This window comes from Trichosurus vulpecula, chromosome 4 (genome assembly GCF_011100635.1).
Source record: "Trichosurus vulpecula isolate mTriVul1 chromosome 4, mTriVul1.pri, whole genome shotgun sequence".
Classification (NCBI taxonomy): Eukaryota; Metazoa; Chordata; class Mammalia; order Diprotodontia; family Phalangeridae; genus Trichosurus; species Trichosurus vulpecula.
Genome location: NC_050576.1, coordinates 155,136,934 through 155,158,294, shown reverse-complemented (window position 1 = coordinate 155,158,294; position 21,361 = coordinate 155,136,934). Strand labels below are relative to the sequence as shown.

General features: G+C 42.0%; 1 protein-coding gene across 1 annotated transcript; it reads left to right on the top strand.

Annotated features, from left to right (window-relative positions):
* Nucleotides 1-841: 841 nt before the first annotated feature.
* Nucleotides 842-20,622, top strand: FAM89A (family with sequence similarity 89 member A). The gene is made up of 2 exons (XM_036753694.1): nt 842-1,233; nt 19,309-20,622. Exons 1-2 carry the CDS (start codon nt 916-918, stop codon nt 19,570-19,572), a joined length of 582 nt encoding a protein of 193 aa, XP_036609589.1. The 5' UTR covers nt 842-915; the 3' UTR covers nt 19,573-20,622.
* Nucleotides 20,623-21,361: the final 739 nt, after the last annotated feature.

Below are 21,361 nucleotides of genomic sequence, written 5' to 3'. Positions count from 1 at the left end.
GTTCTCTCCCTTCTGAAATAACTGCATTATTTTGAATACATACTGTATCTTGTATCTCCTTATGGGTTCACATGTTGTGACCCCCTTTCCCGGGGATTATTTTGTTTTAATATCAGCAGCCCTTGCACATTTCTTTGCACATAATATGTGATCAATTATTTGTTACATTGAATTCAACTGAAGCAGTGACAGCTGCCTTTGAGTTTGGAGTTTCTAGAGAAAGGAGTGCCTGTGATCTCACGTGCAGATGTAGCTGGTTTAATGGGCTCTTTCTGTCTCCTTTTCCTCTCTGGGTTTGAGAATGGAAACATTTATTTCTGAGAGTGACTGTGCAGACCTGAAATTAAGATTATCAACTAACCACTCCAACTACCGCGAGTAGAAGCCTTTAATTACCCATGGCTGAAACTTCCATCAGAAGGAATTTTATAATCTAATAGCATGTAAGCACCTTGAGGACAGAGCTTACTCTGTTTTCGTCTCTGAATCCCCAGGACCTTACACACAGTAGGTAGGTGCTTAATGAATGCTTGTTTGGTGTGAGAGTATGGGGTGAGGGGGGTGGGTGCCGCCTCTAGCTAGGCGCGATCCTTCCAGCACCTTACCCTTCAAAGCCTGAGCGTAAACTAATACAGGTAAAGTGAGGTAGGAATAGGGAGTAGAGGAAGGACCGAGAGGACCCAGATTGGAGAGGAGAAAGGAAGGGGAAGCCTGCGGAGAGAGGGAGAGTAAGAGGCCCGAAGAAGGGAAAGGGAAGTGGGCGGGGCAGGCCGGGGGCCGGGGAAGGGGGCGGGCCCGGGGTGAGCCTGTCCCTCTGGATTCAGTCTGAGGCCGCAGTCGGATCGGGGCTGGAGCCAGAGTCGGAGCCAGAGTCGGAGCCGGCCGCTGGGCGTGTGCTGGCGCGCGTGCTGGGCTATGGCCGGGGTGAGCGGCTCGGGGACGGTCGAGACTGCCGGCGGGAGCAGCAGCAACAGCGCCGTTCGAGGACTGCGAGTGGACGGGCTGCCTCCCCTGCCCAAAAGCCTGAGTGGACTGCTTAACTCCTCGTCCGGCGGGGGCGCGTCCGGGGGCTGGCGGCACCTGGAGCGGCTGTACGCTCAGAAATCCCGCATCCAGGACGAGCTGAGCCGCGGAGGGGCTGGGGGCTGCTGCGGCGGCGGGGGGCGGACGGCGGCGCTGCTCCCCAAGCCGCCCAACCTGGACGCCGCCCTGGCTCTGCTCCGCAAGGAGATGGTAAGCGAGGGGCTCCAGGGGATCGGAGGGGAAGCAGCCTGCAGGCTCCCCCTTCCTCCTCTCTCCCCTTGGCTCGTCTCTTCCAGCCTCGGAAAAGTTTACCATGCTTACTTACACCCCGTTCGGTTGAAACAAACCTTGTTGAGCAGGAGGGAACTTTCCTGGGAGCGACTCGATCTCCTCTGGCGCCTTCTTTTTCCCGTTGCTTCTGTTGTCTTCACCTCTGCAGGCTCACCCTTTCTTTCTCTCTCTCTGACCTCCCGACCCTCCGCTGCCCCAGGCACCCGCTCCAGAGTGGGGAAAAACTCCCCTCCCCCTTCTTTAATTGCCTCCTCCAGTACGCAGGATTGGTTCCAGTGAGTGTTCCAGCTACTAAAGGACTGTTTTTGGAGCTGTGGCCAGGGGCTCTGGGGACAGTTGTGGGTGACTTTGGAAACCCATTTGGGAAATGGTTTCACCTCTGGTCGACGACCATCATCAGCCAAGAGGGGTGTGTTGGGGGGGAGGTGTTCAATGTTTAAGAGTCTCTCTCTTTTTGTCCCTTATCCCAGGGTGAAATGTATTCCCCCAACTGAGGAGGGACTTCCAATTCTTCTGGGTGGGTGGCTGTGGGTTGTGAAGCTGTGTGGTTGTGTTTAACCTAGTCTGTGGAGAAAGGCTTTTTGTCCTGCGGTGAGTGGAGGCAACAGATTGGAGAATACCTCCCCCCTTTCCTCTGGGGGCCCCTCGGAGAATCCGATTACAGCTCTGATGCTCCTGCCCCACAGATGGCTGTGAAAGCAGAAAATTAACCTTGCAGTCTGGTAGTGGCTTAATCTCATTCAGCTCTTATAGAACTAACACCCTTTCATTCCCTTAAAAAAAAAAGGTACCATCCTCCCAGCTTCCCTCCGTATGGGTTTCTTGTTCAGTGTTAAAGTAACAAAAGAAGGGTGTGGAGGTGGATATAAGCACTTAGGTTTCCCAAGTTCTTTTGGAAACATATGTCATTGGTAGACAGAGGTGTTCCATTTGTGGTATGGTTAACATGGATATGCTTCAGCAAAGGGAAGCAACAAGGGATGTTTTCTGCGTTTTCTCTTCCATGGGTGGACCATGTCAGAGGGAAAGCAGGGGAGATTCTGGTGGTTTAGCTGCAGAGTCAGCAGTAGGTGGCCTACCCAAGCTTCTGAAGATTTTTTTTTCACTCTTTTTCATGCGTTTTGCTCAGTCTCCTATTTTACATTTTGTTTTCCAGAACACGTGTAACCTACTTTAAGCAAACACAAGAAAACGAAATTTTCCTCTAAAAGTAAATTAGGGGAAAGAAAGAGATTCTTTGTTTTTAAACTGACCTCTCTATGGAAACCCTTTGAATACTAAGCTCCCTTAGTATATTTAAGATGCTAGGCAGTTAGGTGGCACAGTGGGTAGAGTACTGGACCTGGAGTCAGGAAGAACCCCAGGCAAGATGCAGACCACCGGCTCTTGTTAGCTACCTGACTTTGGGCAGGTCTCTTATATCTGCCTCAGTTTCCTCATCTGTAAAATGGGAATGATAATAATAATGGCATCTACTTCCCAGGGTTGTTGTGAGGTTATAAGGAGATAGTATCTGCAAAGCATGCTATACAAAATTATCACTGTTGACAAAAATTCAGTTTCTGTACCCATCTGGTCATAAGGATCATAAATTTTAGTGTTGGAAGGGACTTTGAAGGTCATATAGTTGAACTACCCTTTTTACGGGTGAGGAAACTTGTGGCCTAGGAAACTTGAAGTCACTTGCCCAGAGTCACACAGATAATGAGCTTCTGAGCCAGGATTTGTCACCAGGTCCTCCGACTCCAGAGGTAATGTACTTTCCCTTCTTTCAAGGCCCACCTCTAAATGGGGAAGAAGTATCAAAAGCATTTTGTAGCTCTGATTTTTGTCCCCAATCTTGTGGCTTGTTATGTGAAGGATTTTCCATCCTTAATGAAGTCTATCCTTCTCACATATCTTATCAAATTAATTCCATGCCAATTTTTATATTAATTTTTAAAAGTCAAGTGGCAACAGTGAACAAGGTGATAAGTTGGCCCATAATTTTGGTGTTGTTTAATCTTGTTCTACTCTTTATGATCCCATTTGGGGTTTTCTTGGCAAAGATACTGGAGTGGTTTGCCATTTCCTTCTCCAGTTCATTTTACAGATGAGGAAACTGAAGCAAACAGGGTTATATGACTTACCCAGGGTCTGAGGCCAGTTTTGAATTCAGGAAGATGAGTATTTGTGACTCCAGGCTGGGCTCTCTGTCCACTTCACCTAGCTGCCCTAGCCTATAACTGGAAGGCTATAACCATCCGTTTGACTGAGCCAAGGCAGGCAGCAGAAACATGGGGTGAAGAAAATAAAAATAGCCAGGTGATATGTTTAAGTTATATGTTTGGACGAGAAACTAGGATATCCAACAAACATTCTTTTTTCTTTTTAAATTGTGAACTTGTAGTTTGTAAGTAAGTCTGTGGAGTCTTGCCATATTGATGTGAGATCCTGTTCCCTGGGATAGATATTTTCAGGCCTCTGATGTAGTTGAGTTTCTCTCCTAGCGCAATACGAAGAATGGACTATAGCATTATCCTTATAATTATGCCTTCTACCTCAGCCTTCTCTAAACCTGGTTATTTGCAGCACTGAAAAACAAACATCTATTTTTGGTTCGTCTGATACCCAGATGTGATAAAGATGAGTATGACTGTTGGCCTTGACAAGTGTCTTTCAAGAAATGCCACTGGAACCTTAAAAAGTATTTTGTTCCATTCAACTGGCATTTTAAGAATATGTTTTTTTAAAGTCCTATAATTTAATATGTGGATGGAGGGAGGTGTCCCTGTCCTTAAAGGAATTTACAGTAAAGGAGATAAGAAATGAATGTAGCTAGCTATAATTTGAGGGTATATACTCCGGAAGATTTATGATAAAATTTCATAAGTAAAACTCAGGATAAAAAGGCTTTCTGTTGTTGTTCTGTAAGGGAGTGAGTGGCTACAGTGATGAGATCATAGGTCTACAAAAATACAAAGACACTATGTAGTAAGTGCCATGAAAGAGGTACAATAATCTTAATGGAATTCCAGGGAGTTAAAGCTCACTTTTGGTTGGGGTGTTAAGGAAAGGCTTCATGTGTGAGGTGGCATTGGCATCAACTTTAAAGGATGAACATAATTCTAGTAGCTGGAAAATTGTGGCAGTACAGGGCATCCCAAGTGGAGGAGACAGCTTAAATGTATTGAGGTGGGAGAAAGCACAGGGACCTCTTGAGGAGTGCTGAGATTCAGTCTGATTGTAGTGTAGGTGTCTGAAGAGAAGTAGAAAAGAAAGTAGAAAAAAATGGGTTAGAGATAGATGGTGGAGAGCTTTGAAAGGCTTTATTTGATGGGTAATGGGGAGCCATTGGTGCTTCTTAAGTAGGGGAGTGGTATGACCAGATCTATAGGAGAGGAAGGTTAGTCTGAAAACACTGTAAAATGTGGACAATCAATAAATATTTATTAAGCACCTACTATGTGCCAGGTACTGTGCTAAGTGACTAGAGAGAAGGGAAAGACTGGAGATGGGGAAATCAGTTGGGAGGCTGCTGCAGTACTTCAGTCTAGAGGTAATAACCATGGCTTGAACTAAGGTGGAGGCCTTAGAGATAGGAAGGAATTTGTTTTGGGGAAGTGTTGGAGGTTAGTGTTGCGAAATGCCCGCCAGGATGTGAGGAAGCTCACAAAGGAAGAAGTTAAGCATGTGCTTCCTAGGTTTGGTAATTAGGAGAATGGTAGTACCATAAATAGAAATAGGAAAGTCAGGAGGAGAACTCTTACCACATGGAGTACCCTGGGGTTTTCAGAGACAGTGCTAGCAGAACAGAGCCAGTGGTAAATTCTATGCTAGAAAGTATGTACTTGGTGACAGACTGTATACATCTGTTTTTCCTTTGGGAAAAGAAGCCCAAATATGGAGAGGTGGGAGGAATAAGTTCAATTTGGGACATTGATTTCCAATCCACATGTAAGTACCCACAGTATATAATTCATTATATTAGTTGCGGGTCCTATAAAGATGCACCAGACAAAGTCCTCATCATTAGGGAGCTTTATAAGAGCCATTTTAAAAAATTGATTTATTTGGAAATTTTTTTTGATTTTTTTTTTATTACTACATATTTTTTTCATTAAGATCTGTACTTACCATCAAGGTTCCTTTTACTAGTGCAGATCCCAATGTCTCAGACTTAGTCAGTGGTTTTCATGAGGTGCTTTGGCAAAAAAACAAAAAATCATTGCCTGATGGCCACTTTCTGGTGATGAGCGTCTTTGTACTCAGCTAAGCTTGTCCTCAGACATCATTGCCACAATCATACTGGGGCAGTTTTTATAGGACTTACCAGGATTATGCTATTGATAAAGCCTTAAAAACCTGGGGTTATCTCCATGCTATGAGGTTTTACAAAAGGGAGTATAGTGGATGGAATTGAAGGATTTGTTGAAGTTAATATGCAAGCAGGACGTTTAGGCAGACAGATGTCCAACGGGCAGTTTTGATGTGGTTTGGCGGTGCTGGGAACCCCAAAATGCAAGGGTATAATGTGGGTCTGCCTCAAAAGAATTTGACCACCCAAACTTTCTTTCAGTCAGAGTAGTGAGGTTTTATCGTAACACCAGTTGGGCGGGCAAGATTCTTAACAAATCTGTAGTATTTGTGATGCCAATAGAAGCAGGCCAGATTCTAACAATCTTTGCAATTTAACGGGGGTAATTGGTCAGTTTTATCCTCATGAACCTGATCTGGTTAGGATTGGAAGTAAAAATGTGATATCCAGGAGTACAGAGAATCAGGAGAGAAGAAAAGTAAAGGCAGAACTTTGAGGGAGTGCTAATATTCAGAGGGTGGGAGAAAAAAGATAAACCCCAGGCAGCTCCAAGCACTCTTGGCTCCTGGATGGTGATTATTGATGCTTTGCTCTGCACAGAGGAAAGCAGTTTTGATGCAAAGTATTAGAGGTCTGTTTTGTTGATGTATTTATACCCGACTTTGTGGCTTCTCTTAAAAATGGAATCATAGCAGCAACTGGAAAAAGGCATGACTGTGGTCAGTTTTCTATAGAAATAATCCTAAAGTGGTAGTGTATGTCATGTAAGTTCCAAGGAATGCTTCTAGAACATACCATTTTAGCATCTCTAGAACTCTTCTTTGAAAAATGTGCCTTGAAAAAAAATCAGAATATTCTTTGCACAGAATTATATGCAGACTATTTTTCCCAGGTGCATTGTAACATACTTATAATAAATTAATATCTGGATTTCACAGAGGAACAAAGGAGCTTGGAATCATAGGCAACAGAAACCAGAAGAGGAAGAACCTTTGGCCTCTAGAGCCATTAAACTTCCCTGGATATGTCTGGGAGCCTAGTCCTCAAGCCTAAATCAAAAGAACTTTATAGAGCTGTGTCCTGGAGTTTTTTCTCCCTAAGGCTACTACTACTCTAGGCTTTATGATGTAGGAATAGTGATTTTGGCCTCCCACCTCTATTTGAGTCGGAAACATTAAATTTGTAGAGAACTTGGAGTTCCTGGAATGAAAGGGGCTGCCGAATGACAGCCTTTCTATTGAAAGTTAAAAAATAAAAGTTTGGTTTCCATAACCAGAATTGCTTTCTTATCCTTCCTGGATCAGTCACTGTAAAGAAAAAAATGCTTCCTTGAATTTATCTGCCATTAAATGCATGGAGTGGTACTATTAATGAGCCTCTCAGATGCTTCCTGGAGGTAAGCATTAGCTTGAATAAGCAACTACCCCTAGAGAAATACTGTTCCTTGCCCTGCACATTGAGCCAATATCCTGGAGGAGTTTTGATTCCTAAAAGGTAAAATTCCACTCCCAAGTCTGTAAAGGAACAGAATGGGTTGTTTCCTGAGGGCCTTTTTGTATTGAATAAAATAATAAGAGAATTTTAGGTGTCTTTTGGAACTGCCATTTGCTTAAATGGTTACAAGAGAGGCCTTTAATTTTTCCTGCAAAATGTGCTCCCCTTCTTACTCTGTACTGTGGTAGAAAGAATGATATGATGATGAGATCAGATTAGATGACCTTAGGTCTCTTTCAGCTCTAAAATTCTACACTTTTTTCACCTACTGTGCCTTCACGTGATATCTCTTTTACCCAGAGGAGAAGATTGTTTTGGGTTACATGATGGCCTGGCACTGGAGGGACAATATTATCTGCCCATTATATGCCTTTGTGAAAAGATGTCCATAGGCCCCTGTGGATATTTTCACGGTGATTTCCTTCTAGTGATGAACTAGCTTAAATACAGACATGCCAGAAAGGTCTCTGGTGTTCAGTCCTTCCTCATCAGTGCTGAGTTTTTCTATCTGTACCAAACTCCTGAAATCTTTTCCTAGCCCAGTGATGCTTTAAGTTTTATAGCCTAGGAGGCTGCAGGAACCATTCTCCACATCTCCACTCACCAGAAATAAAAAGGAGGTATGAGGGCACAGGAGGGGAAGGTCTAGTAGTTCTGATAGACACCAACAGCAGACAACTTTTTGATGTGTTGTAGTGCCTATCTTTAGCAATATAGCGGAAGGGACCTGAAGAGATCGAGTTGGGCTTACCTTGTTCACACACCTTTCTGTTTGCTGTTAGCAAACAGCTGTTTGGAGTTTTGTTGTTTTGGTCTCCAGTGATTCTCCTGGAACAGTGCCCTGAGTACCCAGTTCCTTCAATATGAGAAACTTAAGTTTCTGATAGTCCAGTGACTAGGAAGATCCTATACCCTGTAAGCCCTCCTTAGTAGGAAACCAGTCCTGATGCTGTTTAGCTAGGATGTTTCTCCCCATGCTTGCTCAATGTCATTCCTGAGAGATCTTGCCTCACTTCTCTCTCATTTCTTTGTTCACACCCTCCAGATGTTTGTAAATGATAATTAAGCATGGCCCAAAGAAAGGTTGCTCATTTTTTCCTGTGGTCAAAACACTTGACACAGAGATGTATGTTGGGATCATCAGGGGCCTCTGGAAGTTAAATGGGAGTTTTTACTCTATTGTGACATTCTCCTGGAAAAAAATGGCCTTGTTAGGGGCAAATTCTGTTTTTATGATCTCTCTCTCCTCATTCCCTTATTGGCTGAACTACAGTACCCTTCAGAGAGAGTTACAATGCTTGACCAGTCTTGACGGTGAACTTAAGTCTGAAACTCCATAAAATTAGGTGATTGGTTATACTTCTTTAATCAGAAAGAGTTTGGATTGTCACAGGCAAGACAGCTATGTCTTTGCCCTCAGGTCCAGCCTTCTAACCACCAGTATGTCTCCTGGAAAAAGTCAAGTGAGAGTTGGTGAAACTTTCTGCACTAAATCTATCTAGGAGAAAAGTTAGGATGGGAATGGGGAAACAGGTGGCCAAATGGGAATATGAGTAAAGGAAAAAATGGAAAGAGAATGTTTGGTACTTCCATGAACTGTAAAATGTGTGTGTGTGTGTGTGTGTGTGTTTGTGTGTGCGTGTATGTATGTGTGTGTGTGTATACATACATACAGTTCTATGGATACAAAGAAGGAAACAATCCCCATCAGTGAGGAACTTACATTCTAATTGGGGAGATAAAAAGTACATATATTCAGTTAATGACAATAAATGTCACCATATTATACTTCGATTAGTTGTGGAAAAGCTCAGGTGTTTGATATCCCTTCAGAAATAGCCTTCACCACATTTTATCGTTCTGGGGAGAGGGGGGAGCCTTTGGAGTTGGAGGAGATGGTGACTTCCATGGCCATTTCTGGGTTTCATGGATATATCCAGGATGACTTCTTAATCCTTCTACTCTGGGCCTCTTTCTTTCCAGATATAGAACATGTGACTGAGCAGTAGTTTTGCTCGTTTTCCTCTGGTTTTGTGCACATTTGGGAAGAGGAGGGTATTTTTATCTACACTCTCTAAATATCTTAATCAGCCACTTGGTGTTTGGAAATCTGCCTTATTATTTTTGAAGACTCTATAATTCGCCCATAGACTCTTCTGTTTCAGGGATACAGCTGACTATTAGTGATACAGATGATTAATCTCATTATTCCCTCTTGTGTGCTTTTCCTACTATAGATGAATATCACTGAACTTTGGGAATCATCATGGTGCAGTGGAAAAGACAAAAAATTTGGAATTAGAGGACCTGAGTTTTAACATTGCCTCTACAGTTTACTGTCTGTAGGATCTTGGATGAGTCACTTAACTTCTGTAGGCCTCAGTTCCCTCATCTGTAAAGTGAAGGAGTCAGACTAAGAGATCTTCCAGCTCTAACTCTATGGTCTTATTATCATAGAAGTCAAATGACATGAGTTTGTCAGCACCGGTCCAACTGTGTCATGAAATAAACTTCAATGACTCCCTATCACCTTTAGGATCAAATACAAACCCTCTATTTGGCATTTAAGGCCCTTTATAGCCAGCCCTCACCTACCTTTCCAGTCTTCTTGTAACTTGTACCCTGCCATGTACTCTTCAGTTCAGTGACACCGGACTCCTTGCTGTTCCTTGAGTAAGGCTCTCCATCTCCCAACTCAAGATGTTTTCCCAGTCTGTCTCCCTGTGCATGAAATGCTTTCCCTCCTCATTTGCACCTCTGGCCTGCCCTGTCATCCTTCAAGTCCCAACTAGAATCCCACCTTTTACAGGAAGTCTGTTCAAATCCCTATACTCTAGTGCCTTCTCTCTTTTAATTAATTCCTATTTATCCTGCATATAATTTATTTGTACATACTTGTTTTCTTGTTGTCTCCCTGTTTAGATTGTAAGCTCCTTGAGGACAAGGACTGTTTTATTTTTCCTTTCTTTGTATCCTCAGTGTTTGCCACGGGGCCTGGCACATAGTAGGTGCCTAATAAGTGCTTATTGACTGACTGTCACCAGCTTTCTCACCTTGGGCAAGTTAGGTAATCTCTCAGTTTCTTATCTACAGCATGGAGTAGTCTAGTGAGCACTGACCTTATAGTCAGAAAGACCTAGGTTCAAATCCTTTCTTCGATTTACCGTGTGACTCTGAGGAAATTATTTAACCTCAGCCATTTCCTCCCTTGTAAAATGGGGATAGCAATAACTATAGTTCTTGGAGGATTGTTCTGAGGCTCAGTTGAGATAATGTATAGGAAGCACTCTGGAAGCCTTAAAACGCTATAAATGTCATTTGTGATTTTATCTGTAAAATGGGAGTGAGTGGCCAGTTTCCCTTACAGGTTTGTGAGGATCAAACGAGTTATTTGAAGCATTCTGAATACCATCAATTGCTATAGTCAGTCATTAAGCATTTATGAAGTGTCTATTAAATATTCTACTAAGCATTGGTGATGCAAAGAAGGAGAAAATGCCTACATGGCAAAAATGACCAATCCCTCACAATCAAATGGGGGAGACAGCATGCACACACCTGTGTATAAACAAGATATCTATCTGTCTGTCTATCTGTATGTGTGTGTGTATACACAGATATATAGATATATGTGTATATATGTATATATGTATGTGTGTGTACACAGATATATAGAGATGTATGTGTATACGTATATATGTATGTGCGTGCGCGCATGCGTGTGTGTGTGTGTATGTGTGTACATACAGGATAAATTAAAGAGAGCCAACAGAGGGGAGTCACTGTTATTTAGACTGTTTCTGTAATTGCTCTTTGAAAAAAACTAAACAGAACAATTTCATAAAGAAACCACCCTTCCACCCTGACACCAGACCTAGTAAAGGACATTTGCTCTAGGCCTGTACACCCTGGAACCAGATCCCAAGGAGTCTGTACTTCCCTTCCCGTTTAAGTATCTTGATGTGGCTTCCTTTGTCGTTTTTTAAAGTTCAGAAGGAAACACAGTGGTAAATACAATTTGAGTCTGGTCCCTTTGTGAAAGTTCTACCATTCTGGGACACCACCTGTTTTCTAAACTCTTTTTACGTGTATGGGGGAGAAGAAGAATCTGTGATCAGACAGGAAGGAAGCTGGAAGCTTAAACAAAGAGAGAGGAAGGAATTGCATTAACACTTTTAAGCAATAGAAATTAGTTGATTGTTCCTAATTGTTGCTAAAATCTAGGGGTTTTTCAAACCACAGACCCTTTAGAATTCTCTGTTTTTCTTCAGGATGAAATTAACTTCTGTTTTTAAAAACAAAGCTACTTTCAATAAGAACTTGATTTCTGAAGTACAGCTGTTACTTGGGAGGCTGAGCTCCCTGCCCCAAGAAAAATGGGTTTAAATCACTAAGAAAACAAACACTCCTTACTTATGGAATAGGTATTAAAGAATTGCTATCTGTGATTTTTTTTCTCCTGAAAAGACATGAATTTTTATTAATATTGTCCATATGTTTTAGAATATAACTGTAGATTTCTGCTGAGCCCCCTTGCTACCCTGTAACAACACATACCCTCTTACTCAGAAAACGGGTCCTTTGGACTAGAGGTTCTTAACCATTTTTCAAGTAGATCACTTTGACAGTCTGAGGAAGCCTCTTCCCTTCTCCAAATGTACCCCTTCTCCAAATAATGCTTCTAAATGCATAAAATAAAATACATAAGGAAAGCCATTATATTAAAATACAATTATCAATATATATGTATGTATATATATATGTGTGAGTGTGTATATATATATACACAAACATACATACCTATATACATATTATATATATGTGTGTGTGTGTATATATATTATATATTTATATATACACATTATATATGTATTTTTTAAGTTCATGGCCTCAGGTTAAGAACTCCTGCCCTAGACTTTTAAAAAATTTTATTTATTTTATTCTTAACTTAAGAAATAGAATAAGCATTTCTACAACAGAATGGAATAGAAAAAAAAAGGTTGTACATGAAACTGCAAATCTCTTATGTACAACTTGCTGTTCCTTTTAAATGTATGATAAAGTTATCATGTAACTTTTTTTCTTCCCTCCCCCCCACCCTCCCCTCCCCATCCAAGAGATGGCTACCATTAGAGACAAATATGTATATATATGTAAAACCATTCTATACATACTTCTATTTACCAGTTCTTTCTCTGGATGCAGATAGCATCCCTAGACTTTGGATAGGGCTAACCCACCTGGGCTAACTTAACCCCCTATGTCAGCATCTGTGTAAATGTGCTTTGAAAGCCAACTTGTTTTGGTGCCTTTTGTTGTTGTCATCAGGCAAGAGATGAGTATTTCTTTGATAACTTGGAGGAGATCATGCTGTTTTCCTGTGGTCAAGCCCTTTCCAAAGGGGCATCTTGGGATAAGTGCACACAAAGGGCTGCCTGTTCCCTCTCCTGCCTCTTGGATGTGTTCTTTGTACACAGCTCTGTAACTGTTAAAGAGGCATTAACCAAGTAAGTCCTGCTTTATCCCAGGAAACTCCCACTATGAGATTTTGTGCTTTTGTTACCTGGTTCTTAGTGGAAAGACTTATAGATCTGTGCTGGGATCTCTTTCTTCTCTCCTTTCCTTAAACATTTTTGTTGGGTCTCTTTAATACAAGGCACTTAGGAAATGGCTAAAAACTCAATTCTCCACCCTAATACACATCCATTTTAACCCAGGCTCTCCTGGAGATACAAAATGAGTAAGATATGGCCCTTCCCTTCCCTTCGGTGAAGTTGAAATTCAATTGGGGAGCTAAACCAAATATGACTGTATATTAATGACTACATATCATTAGACTATGAACTTCCCAAGGGCGGGAACTAACTTCTACCTTTCTTTGTATCTTCAGCTTTTAGCATAGTGCCTGACATATAGTAGGGGCTTAATAAATGTTTTATGTCTGACTGAAATAACCATGGTATAAAACAGGCAGTATGAGATAAAGTGCCATAAGAATTCAATGTACAATAGGAATCAGAGAAGGGAAAGATCTTTTTTAGTTGGGGGTGATTAGAGAAAATATCATGGAAAAGGTTATATATAAACTAAGCCTTGGATGATGGGTAAGATTTTGATAGGTAGAAATGGCAGCTGAGAACTCCCTAAGTTGGGGGCAGGGGAAGTGTTGTTCAGCCATGGCCATGACTCCATTGTGACTCCATTTGGGCTTTTCCTGGCAAAGCTACTGAAGTGGTTTGCCAATTTCTTCTCCAGCTCATTTTACAAATGAGGAAACTGAGGCAAACAGGGTGAAGTGACTTGCCCAGGGTCACACAGATAGTAAGTGTCTGAGGCCAGATTTGAACTCAGGAAGGTGAGTCTTCCTGACTTCAGGCCCTGCACTCAATCCACTGAACCATCTTGCTAACTTTAGGTAGGAAGGCATGAGCAAAGGTTTGGTGTTGGAAAAATGAGGGTTTGGGTTAGGAAGTGGCAAATGGTCCAGTTTGGTTGGATCTTAGAAAAAAATACATATACACACTCATGTATATGTACATGTGTTTGTATATAAATAGAGAGAGAATGAGAATAAGTGAGGGATATGAAAGAAAGGGTAGATTAGGGCCAAGTCCTGGAAGGTAATGAATGCCAAGCTAAGTATTTTCAGCTTCTCCAACTTGAACTTGTAAAGTTGCTAAGGCAGCCATGGCTACTTTTGACTGGGCAAGGTATGACTGAGCTAGGAAGGCAGCGTTGCTAGTTTGACTCCTTGCCTCATGGCTTTTTGTGTTTGGGGGGTCTTCTGAGAAGTTAGAGGAGAATGTTGGTCTTGTGGTGTGACTGGAAGGGAGAAGGCAGAGAATTTGGAAAGTGGGACATGTGTAGGTTTGGATTTAAAGCCTTGTTAAATACTTATTCTAAATATTTGGCATCTGGAGAGTTGTGTAATAGGTTGTATAGCTTGACTCATTCTTCCTTTGCCAAATCTTTGTTTTCAGGACTGGGTCACACCCTCTAAAGAGGCTGCTTTGTTAGTCATCAGGTGTGTTTCAGTTCAGGAAGGTCTAAAACCAGCCCCTCTCTGGTTCCTGCCCTTAACCAAGAGTTTATAGCAGGTGAGCCTTTGACATAAACCTAGAAAAGGTCCCATAGGAAGAAAAGACTGGAACAGCTTTTGGGCTGGCAGCAGGCCATGGACAAGAGTCACAGATTATCTAAACAGTCCTGGTACTAGCTTTCTTCAGTTCTTGCTACTTAGGAATCTCAGTATTGTCAGTAGTAAGGCACATAATTCTGGGATCTCTTAGATCAGCCTGTATTTAAATGACTCAGCGGTACAGTTGGGATGCCCAGAGTGAATCATTTCCATTTCTGGATGGAGTTTATGTTGCTCTATGTCAGCGTTAGTTATAAAATGTCATAAATGTCTTTTAAAAATACTAAAATTATGTGCCCAATTATAGCCTAGGAAATATTAGTACTAATTCATTGAAATTTGTGCGATCCATTTCTTATGATCTGCTTACTTTCTCCCCACCCCACCTCCCATTTTGGTAGGGACTTGTCCAGTGATTTTTCATCTTATTGCCTTAATTTGGAGATGGATCAACATTTATGATTATATGTAATGGGATCAATTCCATTTGAAAAATACTAAGTCACTTTGGAGTTGGGAGAGACTTTAAAGATTACCTAGTCCAGTGTCTTCTTTTCCTAAACACAGAACCAGGCTGTACCATCTTCAGCATGAGGTGTGGGGAAGGTGCTACGTTTCTTGAGAACCCCAAGGAAGTGTGTGCTATTGCTACCACTGCTGGCCCTGGCTCAGGCTCTGTTTTCCTACGAGACTGGACACTGCCCATGTACACATTTTCTCACTCAATGCTTGCCTCTTAAGGCCAATCATTTAGAAGAAACTGAAGGCCAGAGATGTGATCAGCCTAGATGAGATGATCCACAGGATGGCATGGCAAAAGAAGGTTTGATTTTGACCTAAGCCTTGGAAGAACGTAGGGAATGGCTCAAACCAGGGAAGGATGTGTGACTATCTAGACAAGTATGACTAGATCTGAGCATAAGCATGTGGGGCTCAGGGCTCATTTCTAATACTCCTGCTTACTTGTAAATATATCTGTTTCTTAATACAACCTGAGTTCAGGTCCTGGTTCCTCTTTTTAGTACCTGTGTGACCCCAAACAAGACATTTTACATGCCCGAATTTTAGTTTTCTCATTTGTCAAATGAGGGGGTTGTTCTCAATTATCTGAAGCCAGATTTTGCCACAAGGCATAAGACTTTGGAAGTTCACCAACCACTTCCAGTCTCTTGGATACCATTTAGAAGCAAAAAAGGGGGGCAGTAAATTACTACATAGAATCATAACATGTTAGAAGTGATACTGGGGTCATGTAGTCCAATTAAACTAATTTTACATGGAAAGTGAGGCTTAGAGAGATGGAGTGATTTGTACAAAGTCTCAAGTCAAATGGCGGAGCTGAGACTGACGCAGAACTCTTGATTCCTTGTGAAGCACTTTTTCTGATAGGCCTGAGGGATTTATCGATGCTGTCTCCAGAGGTATATATTTCATTACTCCCATGTGGCCTGGAGTAGTAGCAGTGGGAAAATTTGGCTCCGTCTCTGGAAAGCCTCCTTTCAGCCTCTCAGAAGAAGGTGTTATGTAAATACAAGATGGTACCTTCAGCGATGGAGACAGATCTAAATGCTCATTCAGCTGTGGAGGTTTGTTCCTCTGAAGAGCACCCCTTGAAGCTAGCTCCTAATCCTACCAACTTTCGTTCTGTCCTCTTGCTGGGGCTTAGCTTCTCAATCTGTAAAATCGGAATTCATTAATGTCAATAATGAATGCGCCATCTGGGACTTCAGGGTGGGAATTTGCTGGTGTGGAAACTCTTCTGAGGAATTTCCTAAGGCACATAGGGTCTAAGTGACTTTCCCGGAGTCATATAGCTAAGCAAGTGTCAGGAAAGACTCAGCCCAGTACTCTACACGCTTTCTTTTGCTACCTCTATGGGACAAGTGTGTAAAGAATTTGTCTTTTGTCTGTATCACTTTCTAGGCAGAAAGATGTTGCAGTGGATGGAGCACTGGGCCTGAAAGATCTGAGTTCAGATCTGGCCTCAGCCACTGACTTAGCTGGGTGACCCTGAGCTAGTCACTTCAGCTATCTGCCTCAGTTTCCTCAACTGTCAAATGGGAATAATAACAGCACCTACCCTCCAGGGCTGTTGAGAGGATCAAGTGAGATAATTGTAAAGCCCTTAGCACAGTGCCTGGCATACAGTAGGTGCTTTATAAATGTATGTTCCCTTTCCTGTCTGCCTGGTATTTTACTTATTTGCTGCGTATGCTTCTTTCTTGTATCTGCCTCAGTTTCCCTCAACACACATCTCAATCTTCACCTTCTTTTGTTGTTGTTCAGCCTCATCTGACTCTTTGTGACTTCGTTTGGGTTTTTCTTGGCAAAGACACTGGAGTGGTTTGCCATTTCCTTCTCCATCTCATTTTACAGGTGAGGAAACTGAGGTAAACAAGGGTAAGTGACTTGCTTAGGGTCACACAGCTACTCATGTCATCCTGACTCCAGGCCTGGTGCTCTATTCACCTCCTTCTACCTTGTGTTTACATTGTCTACACTTGTCTCTCCCCTCCCTCCTTGGGGATGGGAATTGTTTGAGTTTTGTCTCTTGTCGTTGGCACACATGTCCTTGTTGGTTGATTGATAAATGTCATATTCCCCACTAGTCATTTAAACCCATTAAAGGGCAGTGAATGATAAGTTTAGAATTGGATGGGACGTAGAAGTTACCTGGCCAAACCCCCCTCAGTTAACAGATGAGGAAACTGATGCCTCAAAGGTTGAGAAACTTGTCCAAACTGATGGAGGCGTCAGGTCTCCTGACTCCAAGTTCATTGCTCTTTTCGATGTACCAGGAAGTGACTATCGTTTTGTCTTTGTATCACTAGTGTCCAGCATAATGCCTTGCACCCAAGCCTCTTTGATAAATGTTTATTGAAGGAATTCAATTATTTGCTGTCAAATAAGTCCTCACTCCAATAATAACCCCAATGATGCCTGCCCTATGTGTATTTTGAAAGCACTTTCACAGCCATGACATTTATGTCTCACAACAACCTTGTGAGCTAGCGGTGCCTGATAGGGACACTGAGGCACATAAAGGCTAAGGGACAAGCTAGAGGGAAGTAGGATGGAAAAGGTGCTTGAGTCCTTGCATATGAGGCTTCAAGGAGCTAGGGATGTTTTGCTTGGATGAGAAAGCTGTGAGTGGAGGCAGGGATGGGATTGGGAGGGGATGCCATGATAGCTGTCTTCAGAGATTTGAAGGACTCTTGTGGGGAAGAGGGATGGGATTTATTTTGGTTGATGCCAGAGGGCAGAACCAGAAGCTCCAGACAGAAGTTCCAAAGAGACAAAGTTCAACTTGATGTCAGGGAAAACTCCCTAAAAATTAGAGTTGTGCATAAACAGAATGGACTACCCAAGGAGGTAGGGGATTTCCCCACCCTGGAGATTTTCAGGTCAAAGGCTGGAGGACAACTTGAAGGGTATGTTGTGGTTAGGATTTCTTTTTTCAATTGTGATTTGTACTAATGTCACTTCAACTTGAAATTCTTTGACTTGTTCAAGATAATACAGCCAGTTAGAGGTAGAAATTCAAGGTTATCTAAGTTCTGCCAGGGTTCAAGATAATACAGCCAGTTAGAGGTAGAACTTCAAAGTTATCTAAGTTCTGCCAGGGTTCAAGATAACACAGTTAGAGGTAGAATTTCAAGGTTATCTAAATTCTACCAGGGTTCCCCATCTCCTGACTCATTCTACTTGTACTAAGGTGCTTTTTGGGGTATTACTCACCTTCTCTGACCCAGGCTTGATCTCTACAGTGCTTTGAGATGGGCAAAGTGGATAGAAGCAGCATAATAAGCAGCATGCTTTTTCACTGTCTATATTGCCCTGGCCCTAGGGGCTGGGTGGTTGTGATTGTGATGATGGTGGTGGTGATAGTGGATGGGGACAAGTTGAAGAACATTATGGCATATAAGTTTTGTGCTTTAATCTGTTGTAACAAGGAAGTGAGCTCAGGGAAGACTAAGGAACTTGCTTTCTACCTGAGCCCTGATCTAGAATTATGCACTTCCAACCTGTAGTGAAGTAGACCCCCACTGAAGAAACTCTGGGTGCTGAAGGCTGCATCAGCTGCCACCTGAAGGAATCAGCTCCCTTGAGATGAAGGTTCTTCCTGATTCTCTGAATTTTTCATTTACCAGCTAAGTGGCACAGTGGACAAGAGCACTAAACTTGGAGCCAGAAGGACTGAGTTCAAATCCTTCCTCAGAGAGTTACTAGCTGCTTAACCTTGGGCAAACCACTGAACTAGATCTGCTGCAGTTTCTACTACATCTTTAAAATGGAGATAATAATAGCACCTTCTTCCCATGGTTGTGAGGATCAAATGAGAATATATGTGTGTATATACACACGTGCACACAGATATGTGTATATATATATATATATATATATATATATATATATATATATATACACACACATACATATGTGTAGTATTTTGCAAACCCTAAAGCACTGTATAAATACAAGTAATAATAATAGTAATAATAATTCAAGATCCTTGGGTACTAACTTAGGGGAAAACCTTACTAGGCCTCAGTATTACTCCTTTTCAAAGTGTGGTCCTAGTACCTACAGGTTTGTTGACTCCTTTTAATCTTAAGGATTGCTCATTTACTTGGTCTCTAATCCAGTAAGGGGAGAAGGAGGAGGGAAGCTAATGTGAGAACAGCACACTTTCTTCTGATCAGACCACAGTGATTGTATGTGGTAGGCTTGTGTCCCAGTGTTCACAGTGAAACGGGCTGGAGGTGTCAGGGTGTGCCAACACTGTTGCATCATCGACAGGAGCCCTGGGATAATCCCTGGAATGTGTGCAGCCCCTAGGCAGTACTCCTTCCCTGACATGCTGAGTAACTGTCTGAGGTGTGGTGATATCACAATTCGTGTTTTGTTGAACCTCTGTCCCAGTGATGCGTTGAATCATCAGCTTCAGGGAAAGAATGTGTAGGTGCCAGCAGAATGTAGATAGGACTGTCCAACCAAAATGAAATGGAAATGCTGACTCTTTGCTTTCTCTCTCCTCCCCTCCCCCACCCCCTTTCCATGAAAGGTTGGCCTTCGGCAGCTGGACATGTCGTTGCTCTGTCAGCTCTACTCCCTCTATGAGTCAATTCAGGAATACAAGGGGGCTTGCCAAGCAGCCTCCAGCCCGGACTGCTCTTATGCCTTGGAAAATGGCTTCTTTGATGAAGAGGAGGAATACTTCCAGGAGCATGGTTCACTTCACAATGGGAGGGAACAAGGTGCCCAGATGGACTTTACGCTGCCTGTCACTTCTCTCTCCAACAGCGACTGGATTCTGGAGTCCATTTAGAAGACCTGTGGGAGAGATGCATCTGACTGTAGGGGCTGTGTGTTGAGGGGATACCCTCAGAGTCTCTTTTCCTGTTACTTCTGCCCATTGTTTGTTTCTGGCAGACTGTCAATACATTCTTCTCTTTCTGCAAGCACTACTTTGGGGGGGGGGGGGAAGTCTGTACTGTTGTGCTGTGGAAAGTCATCAGGCCTATTGGGATGAGAGCTGCCAGATTAATTTGTGGGCAGGCCATTCACCATTGACACAATATGTGGGCAGTCTGTCCTGATGGCTAGAGTTTCTGCTTTGGCGAATAATCAGTGTCTCAGCAAGATATTTGATGTCCCTGTAATGGGGACTTTGCTGAAGATTGGCCCCTCTGATGAAAAAAAAAGGCCCCTCAAAATGGCCATTTATTGGGGGATGGCGGGGGGGGGGCGATGCCTGGCCTGTGCTGTATAGATTGAAGTTATCGAGTCCATATGGTTCTGTATTAGGGCTCTACCCTGGGTAGGTTGTTTGCACCCTGTCTTGTGTGCTGTGGATTTTTTTTTTTTGTCTCAAGTTTGCCATGTGTTAAAAATAACATTTTACTGTTCCCTTTTTTTGAATACATTCTGCAGCTGTTCATCTGCCTTTTATTTCTGTTTAAATGAGCTTTCAGGACTCTTGGCTAAGTGGCATTTTGTGAGCCACATAACTAACTGGCTTACAGTTGACTTTATGAGCCACCTACTGAGAAGTGACCCTTTAAGATAATTTGGGTGCCAATCCATTGGTTCCTAAGATACCACAGGAAGGGAGTCATTCTTTGCTAGTCACATGTAGTTGGAAGGAGACTAATATTAGGTTGTATTTAATAGGAAAAACCGGGGCAAACTGCAATATTTTGTATTACCTAAACTTTTCATTATAAGCTATTGGAAACATTTTTTTTTTAAATCTGCAAGCATATCTTGAAAATGTAGTTCTAGTTTGTTAGACAGAAGTCAAACTGCTCCCCACGATCAAAAGGATAATTGCTGTTGGCCTTAACCATATTTATTAAAGTGATACTTTTAAAAATCATTCAGCTTTGTCACAGTTTATTTAATCTGTGATTGTATAATACTGTGCAGTCTGTGAGTGTGTTGAGAGAAAGAAGTTATTTTCTGTGTTTTAAACTTAGGATGCATTAATGTAGCACAAATGGAATAATCATGTTATTGTTCCCCACTTTCCCCACAAGTTACCTGGGACTTGGAAATGACTGCCCTGAAAAGATGGAGGCTTCAGGCAGGGTTGGAGTCTTGGCATGATGTATATATGGTGTATGTATGTATGTGTACACCCATGTATGTATATACACATATGTAAACACATATACATATATAATTTATTTCATTAAATATTTCCCAATTACCATGTAAAAAATTTTATCACTCATTTTAAAAAATTTTGAGTTCCAAATTCTTTTCCTCCCTCCCACTGCTCCCCACCACTTGAGAAAGCAAGCAATAGGATATTGATTATATATGTAAATTCATGTAAAATATTTCCATATTAGCCACGTTGCAAAAGAAAACATGCAAAAAAAAACCCCAAGAAAAATAAAGAAAGTTAAAAAGTGCTTCCATCTGTACTCAGAGTTCATTAGTTCTCTTTCTGGAAGTGGGTAGCATTTTTCAGCATGAGTCTTTGGTAATTGTGTAGGATGATTGTCTTGCAGAGTAGCTAAGTCTTTCAAAACTGATCATTGTTACAATATTGCTGTTACTGTATACAATGTTTTCCTGGTTCTTCTCACTTCATTTTTCATCAGTTCTTA